Source organism: Sinocyclocheilus anshuiensis, unplaced genomic scaffold, assembly GCF_001515605.1.
Source record: "Sinocyclocheilus anshuiensis isolate Anshui unplaced genomic scaffold, SAMN03320099.WGS_v1.1 scaffold183, whole genome shotgun sequence".
In the NCBI taxonomy this organism is placed as follows: Eukaryota; Metazoa; Chordata; class Actinopteri; order Cypriniformes; family Cyprinidae; genus Sinocyclocheilus; species Sinocyclocheilus anshuiensis.
Window position 1 is genome coordinate 2,249,979 of NW_015548309.1, and position 8,318 is coordinate 2,258,296.

General features: G+C 37.5%; 2 protein-coding genes across 3 annotated transcripts in view; one reads left to right on the forward strand and one right to left on the reverse strand.

The window, feature by feature from the left end:
- The window catches only part of LOC107656332 (ETS transcription factor ELK3), a 19,105-nt gene extending 13,847 nt beyond the window's left edge, over nt 1–5,258 (reverse strand). The window contains exon 1 of the mRNA XM_016444134.1: nt 5,089–5,258. The gene's annotated coding sequence lies outside the window, so the exon portion shown is untranslated. The remainder of the gene's footprint in view (nt 1–5,088) is intronic.
- Nucleotides 5,259–7,214: 1,956 nt separating this feature from the next.
- The window catches only part of LOC107656327 (leukotriene A-4 hydrolase-like), a 14,198-nt gene continuing 13,094 nt past the window's right edge, over nt 7,215–8,318 (forward strand). For both annotated transcript variants that reach the window (XM_016444121.1, XM_016444122.1), the window contains exon 1: nt 7,215–7,410. In XM_016444121.1, coding sequence (XP_016299607.1) covers nt 7,255–7,410 — 156 coding nt within the window. In that variant the 5' untranslated portion in view covers nt 7,215–7,254. The remainder of the gene's footprint in view (nt 7,411–8,318) is intronic.

Consider the following 8,318-nt stretch of genomic DNA (forward strand, 5'->3'; position numbering starts at 1 on the left):
ATTACATTTTGATGTAGAAATGTGATATATTTTTGAATAAAACACTTGAAAAATGGTTGAAAATTTGTAAATATTAAAAAAAACAACAAAATAAAGTTTTATTACATTTTAATGTAGAGTGTGATGTTTTTAATAAAAAGCTTTCAGCAACTGGATTGTTAAAAACGTTTGGAAATATTATTAAAAAAATAAAAATAAAATGTTAATGTAGTAATGTGACATTTGCACATTAAAACGCTTAATTTTATCCATCAGAAATCAACTGAATTGTAAAAAAAAAAAAAAAAAAAATTAAGAAAATAAGTAAAGTTTTATTATATTTTGATGAAAGATTATGCTTATTTTTTCACATTGGAATAACAATCAGTGGATAATTCCTGAAAACCTAGAACATGTATCAAGAAAGTACATTTATTTTTGATTTTGTATTGACATTCTGCTTTATAATTTGGTGTGCAAGACTTTTATTTTTGTCTTTTCAGATGTTTTGGTTGGAATATCAGCCAGAGGGAGTGTAAAGAGACACAAACAGCAAGATTCGGCCAAACCTGTGGTGACAAAGGAGGAAGTGCTTGGAAAATGCTGCCAATACAGGCTACAGATATTTATCAGGAAGTATTGTCTGCTTTCTCATTCATTACTCTTCTACATGTGACACAGATCTCATTATACATACTCAAATAGCAATTTACAGTTAGATCTCAAACTTAACTCTTGGGCAGAACATGAAAGCTCACTGTACACCACATACCCAGTTATTTTTCCCAAACCCCCAAAGAAGCGAAATAAAACCATTTCCTGCTCCAGCATCCTCTGAGCGGAGCATCTGTGTTAAACGACCGTAAAACTGTCTATATCAGGACTTCCTCCAATTCTCCTTTGAAGGGCGTCTTTCTGGGAATGCCGATCCCGAACTGAAAGGTAGGAATTCCTGCTGCGGGGAGCAAACACGGGAACGCGAGGACCACACGGACACAAGGCACAAATGGGCGGTTTCCTCTTCTGTTTTCATGCCGGCACAAACCTCTCGCCCATATGAACGTCTAAAGACAGACATGTTGTATGTGACACCATGATCAACGCACTCATTGATTCCTAGATTTACTGGCTTAATCAAAAGGAATAAACAGAGGGAGATGATTTCAAAAGCTCTTGGCCATTTGGAGAGGTTTCTGCACGGAACGTGGCTGTAAAAGTCATTGTTGGATTATCGCAAGAGAGGAAAATGGAAAAAAATCTGCACATGCAAAGTCTCTTTTTTATCTTTCTATATGAGCAATGACATAAACAGTGCAGAAGCCAAGTCTGAATCCTTAGCCAGGATTTTCTAAGACACACAAATAAATAATAGACTAAACAAAAAGACACAATTGAACATAGCGCTGCATTGGCTCTGTTGTTCTGCTGTTGTCTGGCATGCATCAGCTTCATGGTCATTGGGTTTAAAGATGTTTTAACACACTGCATGAAATTTGGGATGAAATAAATGGATCATCCATAGTTTTTACAGTTAGTTGATGAGGCATCAGTAGGTCCACAGGAATTCTGTCTCTCAACATCCGCTTGTCAATCAATCATGTTTGTTTATTAAATATTTAAACAGTAAGAATAGTACTTTTTGGGTCTGTTTAACCATGTTTTTTCCCAAATAGATACAGATGCCACAGAAACCATCTAAGCCTAAGCATCAGTAAGAAAACACACTGTTTTACCACTTTAAATGCTTATTTGCCACAGAAAAACTCTCGATTTCTGACATTATGTTGTAGAAAATACACACACAAAAAAGATTGTGTTGTGAAGTAAAAACAGCAGAAAAGATTTACTATTTTCACAATAAATTATCTGAACTTTAAAATCTACTCAAATACTTATTTCCTTGATTTATTTATAAAGGTGTCTCATATTCATTAGTTAGTTCACCCAAAAATGAAAATTCTGTCATTAATTACTCACCCTCGTGTTGTTCGAAACCCGTAAGACCTTCGTTCATCTTCGGAACACAATTTAAGATATTTCTGATACCCTCCCATAGACAGCAAGGTAACTACCACGTTCAAGGTCCAGAAAAGTACCAAGATGATCGACAAAGTAGTCCGTGTGACATCAGTGGTTCAACTGTAAAGTTACGAAGCTACGAGAATACTTCTTTGCGCAAAGAAAACAAAAATAACGACTTTATTCCACATTTTCGTCTCTACTGCGTCACTTTGGAAGCGCGTTCACGACAGTACCATGACGCTAGCGTGTGGCGGCGCTGACCCAGATCCGGCGTAATGACGTCATGCGCAAAAAAGTATTCTCGTAGCTTCGTTACAGTTGAACCACTGATGTCACACGGACTACTTTGTTGATCATCTTGGTACTTTTCTGGACCTTGAACGTAGTAGTTACCTTGCTGTCTATGGGAGGGTCAGACAGTTCTCAGATTTGATCAAAAATATCTTAAATTGTGTTCCAAAGATGAACAAAGGTCTTACGGGTTTGGAACAACACGAGGGTGAGTAATTAATGACAGAATTTTCATTTTTGGGTGAACTAACCCTTTAAGGTCATGTTTGCCTGTTTTATTTGCACTTTTGTTAATTTTGCTGTTGTATTCAAGTTCAGTAACTTGCTTTGCGTTTTGAGTTAATTTTCTACTGCTCAAAAATTATCCACCATAATTGTGTTTCGTGTACCATTTTAAATACAACTACAATAGCAAGTTGCTGATATATTTGAATTTTAATATTGTTTTGTAAAATAGATTTTACTTAATTTTATCCGGTCAACATTTTTTTTTCCTCAGATCACTATAGGCTAGAAATGCATCGAGCAATCTTCTTTTTCTAACACCACAGATCATTTACTTTTTACAGCACTGAAGTTCCGGAACACTTGAAACTGTATTGGAACTTGTTTTAAAAAACTGCCAATGGAAAACACCAAGAAAACCTGCACACCATCAAATCTATCCAACCCATTTAACCATACAGGAAGTAGACAGGAGGAACATGCCTGTAGACACAGAAACAGACAACAGCTCAGTCTGTCAGTGGCTTAACAGGCAACATATACTTTCTGATAAGGCTGTTTTTAAAGTTTCACACATTGCCGGTGTGTGTGTGTAAAAGCAGAAAGAGGAAGATCTTTCAGGTGAGAAGATGCACTCCAGGCTCTCTCCAGCGTAAAGTGACACGCTCACACCCTTCAAGACTCACACAACAGACACGCAGGGACAGTTTGGACCCAAAACCCCAAGCCCAGTGTTTTGAATGGCCCCTAGACAGCTTGTAAACACCAAACTTGCCGTCGCGCTCACAAACCCCTCCACTGTAGCGCCAGCGGAAACTCGTAATGAGATTAGTTGCTGTGCGCAGACATTACTTCGCCATGACTAAATGTGTGCTCTTCCTGTGCACACAGACTGCAGTGGAAAATTCAGGGAGCTCCTGCTGAAAAGAGGGAGAAAAGAGAGCCGTGAAGGACTTCTCTCCACAACCACATTTCTCCAGAGAGAGCTGCAGCTCTTGAAACTACACAGACAGATCTGAGAACGTCTGGCTGCATGTCTGTGTCCATATAGTGGCTTCAGAAAGAGTGCGGACACTTTAGAATGTCATTGCTTTTAATAGCAAACTATCAAAAAGTGTTTAGAAAACATTCCTTATACTTTAAACTAGATTTTGGACTGCTTGCATTACACTTTTTTTAATCTAATTGCCTGTTTGATCGAAATGATGGTTCCTCTTTTAAACCATTTCAGGGAAAATACAGAAATATGATGGTAAAAAATGCTGAAATACTGATATTATAGTCAAAAAGGGTTTAGAAAGCATTCCTTGAATACATTAAACTAGATTTTACTGCATTTTACTTCTTGCATTAAACTGTTGGATCTAATTGGCTGTTTGATCAAAATGATGGTTCCTCTTTTAAACCATTTCAGGGAAAATACAGTCAATAAAGGATAAAAATACTGAAATAGCAATATAATAATCCTACTAATCACCTTTGATTGAATATTTGTTTTACCATTTTTTAAAATGCCTTTTGCTTGAAATAATGTCTATGTAAGATGCCAAAACCTGCATAATTGCAAATCTATCCAACCCATCTAACCATACAGGAAGTAGATAGGAGGAACGTGACTCCAAAACAGAAGGAAACGGCATCCAAAGTGGCATTAGATTTAAAGAAAGACAGCACAAGCACACTTTCGAAGCAAAACATCTCATTTCAAATGATAATACAATAGTTTAAAATGAAGACCAACAGTATGTGAATGCTTTCTGGTTGTCATAGTTGAACATGAACTTGACAAACTGCACCTGGTTATTATGCTAGGACACCTGTGGTGAATTTGGGGACATCTTGGGTTAGATCTGAGCTGACTCTAGCATCATCTGAAGTCCCTAAATGTGTGACTTACAGTAACTCTCCAAATATATTTTGGGCTCAGAAACATCGATATTTTCCAATCATGATACATAATCCCCAGCATATCCAGATGCAGGGGTAACATCAGCTCTAGGGCTGAACTGAAGTTTCTTTGTTTGCCCCAATGACTCATTTTCAAGATGCTGTCTGCTGCCAGTTTCAATCCGGAAGCGCATGGCAATTAGTCTGCTGATGTTTCCAGACAAACCAGAAACTCTACTAGTGCGTTTAAAGCGCCAGGAGCCAAATTTCAGCCTTTTCTAGCAGCACTGCTTTCAAATGTACAACTAACAAAATCTTTGAAATATACATCACGAAATCGTGAGCTCAAACTTTCCTCAGCCGTACGTAAACGGTGCGTAAATTGCGCGTAAGTAACGGGAACTGTGGACACTTGAAGTCTCTTGCGTGTCTGTTATCGCTAAAAGAGATCTATTCGTTTTTATACATTAATTACGTTATAATTGTATACATTTAAATCTCAAACATCACTTCTGAACATTTCAAACAGCTCCTTCGTTTGGATAGGTTCATTCTTTTTTGGGGATATCAAGTTTCGGTCGTGTACTTTGGAAGCTTTCTTCCTTTTAATGTTATTATGAAGTAATTACACATTTAAAAACATGTATAACGCGTTCTGATAGTATGGATGAATTATTCACATACCTGTGCGTAATGGTCAGGCTTTTTGGGGTCCTTTTTCACGTTATTAAAAAGAATTCCGTATAATGCGCTGTTTTTCCATGCTGTCGGCCGTCTCGGCAGCTCTCAGTCGGACTGTAATGGGATCCCGACTGCTCTCTCTCTCTCTCTCTCTCTCTCTCTCTCTCTCTCTCTCTCTCTCTCTCTCTCTCTCTCTCTCTCTCTCTCTCTCTCTCTCTCTCTCTCTCTCTCTCTCTCTCTCTCTCTCTCTCTCTCTCTCTCTCTCTCTCTCTCTCTCTCTCTCTCTCTCTCTCTCTCTCTCTCTCTCTCTCTCTCTCTCTCTCTCTCTCTCTCTCTCTCTCTCTCTCTCTCTCTCTCTCTCTCTCTCTCTCTCTCTCTCTCTCTCTCTTAGCAGGAAGTTGGTGCAGACAGCGAGCCGGCTCCCTTCCTCTCGCCGTGCGCTATTCCCCAGACGCTCTGCCCGTCTGTGTAAACACGCTTTTCCTCCTCCAGCCACCATCCGACATTCAAGAACACTAGCACACACGCGCGCACACGCTGTATACTGTAACCTGTAACTGTAATCTGCTGCGAGCGGAGCACACTGACGTCACCCTCTTCCTGCCCGGGACCCGCCGGGAGGAGCCCGTGTTCCTGTGTGTGTGTGTGTGTGTGTGTGTGTCTGACGGTTGGGGGATCCAGTTGCTAGAAAATGCCCTCATAAGTTTACTAAAGTGGAAAAAAATCTTAAAGAGAATAAATAGGTCATTCTGTGAAATGGGCGGTTTTCCCTTTTGAAATGGATTGTTGAAATTTTAAACAATCTGTTAGACAAGTAATGTGTTGTAATGTGTAATAAATAATTTGTAATTTGCATTGTGGCATGCAAGCTAAATGAATAGCTTTTAGGTTATTTTCCCACAAATAAACTGTTTTGCATATATTTTGTATTAAATTAATCAACTAACCAATCAATACTCGTCAAATATGCTTTACTGGCATGTCAAAAAGCTGACATTTGCAATGCAACAAGATATGCAATACAAGTAACAGCAGTGCAAATATATTAACATCAAATGCCTCTCAAATTTAGAACAAAAAGTATATCTATATATCTCTGTACAACAAATAAATCTCTGTTTTAGTAAATGAGTGCCATGGGGCTCCACAGGGGGTGGAACCATCTTCTGATTTCCTGGAGGGATATCCACTGACAGGAAGCTGGATCCTTCAAAACACACACACACACACACACACACACACACACACACACTTGACCAGCCTCTTATCCTCTTCTTTAAATTCAACCTTTAGCACAAATCTGTTGTGCTTTTGATTTAACTTATGTTGTATATGTAATAACTGAATGGCTGATATTAATGAATAGGCCCGAGTCTGTCCACCTGAGATGTTCACACATGAAAACAATTATGATCTCAGCAATGACCCTGTATTTAACATGTCTGTTCATTCTCTGTCATCTAGTGGAGGAAGAAGACATTACAACGCCTGTGAATCTTTAAAAGTTATGTTGAAATAATAATAATAATAATAATAATAATAATAAAATATAATTTTATAAATGGTGTTATGATATGGAAATAATATTTTTCATTATAAAGGTTAAACCTGTTGTAAGATTTTATTTTTTTCATTGTGACTAATATAATTAATGTAATACCTTTTTGTTGAAAATGTTTTTCTTTTCTTTTTAAAAAAATAAAAAATAAGTAAATAAATCAGCATGAACATAAAGCCAGAAAAAACACCATTTTGCATAAATGCGTTGAAGTTTAAATATATGATTTAATTTTAGCATTATTTTATTACATTACAATCATGAGAGTATGTGCATAACAACAATGCTACAATGTCACAATGCAAAAATCTTAATGGTTTAATTCTTTATTTTTTTCTTAGCTAAATTGTATGTATTTCCATGTCTTATTTTACGGTTAAAAAATGTATCCACCATACTTGTATGGTGAAAACGGGTATGAAGGTTTTGTTTTGTTTTTTTAGGTTGTACGAACACCCTCAGCCACTAGAGGACAGTAATTTATCGTTCTCACAGAGAAGAAAGAAAAACTACAACTCCCATGATGCCGTTCTCCCGGCCGGTGTCACGTGACTGCGTGTGGGTTAAAATGCATTCGCAGCGCGAGCAGGCGAGTGTTCTCTGTCTCAACCATGACTCCTGTGTTGGACCCCAGCTCTTTCTCCTCTGTCTCCAAGTGCGCTACCAAGCACTTAAATCTCATTTACCATGTTGAATTTGACAGGCGCGTGCTCAAAGGGAAAGTCGCCCTGACTGTGGAAGTTCTGGAGGATAAATTATCTTCTCTGGTACAGTATTCATTTGATTAATCAAAGCTGTCATTGTGTTTGCTTGACTTAATCAGTTCACCTCACATACACACCTATGAGTAAGATGCAGTGTGCTGTATGCTTTCACTTTGCTATTATTGCTTTAATTCATTTTAATTAAGTGCTAGTATCTAATGGATTGTTTCTTGAAAAAGATCGCTACTGAATTAGTAGCTAATACTATTAATTTAAATATAGATACTAGCCTAGTTATTTAGCGATACATGTAAATTATGCTCTTGATACAGTAACAGTAGTTTCAGCAGGACTGGGTTACATATTTACTTGAACTTGATACAGTAATTATATCCGCAACGTAACCTGATGATGACTTGTCAGTGCATTCAAAGTGTGTATTAATTTGATACATATATTCAACCATCATCTTTTTGCAAATGCATGTGCGTATGCTTTTCTTGTCATATTGCAGATTAGGTCAAATGCATCTCATCATTAATGAGGTTTATTAGTCACGTACTGTGTTCTTGGTTTACTGCACTTGACCTGAACTTTGATTTCAGGAGCTGCCAGATCACACTGATAGATTTTTTTTTACCTGAGCTTGTCAGAAGACTTCAGATAAATCTAAACTTGCATAACTGCAATGGATTTGGCATTTCAGAAGTGTGCAGTGGAAACAAATATGCCAAAAACTGAATTCCATTAATAGTTTTGACAAGATGTGACATGAGCGATCTGATGTGCAAGTCACGTCTAATTAAAGGGTTAGTTCACCCAAAAATGAAAATTAGGCTATAAATTACTCACCCTCAAGGCATCCTAGGTGTATTTGACTTTCTTTTTTCAAACGAAGCCAATCAGAGTTATATTAAAAAATGTCCTGGCTCTTCCAAGATTTATAATGGCAGTGAATGGGTGTTATCTAT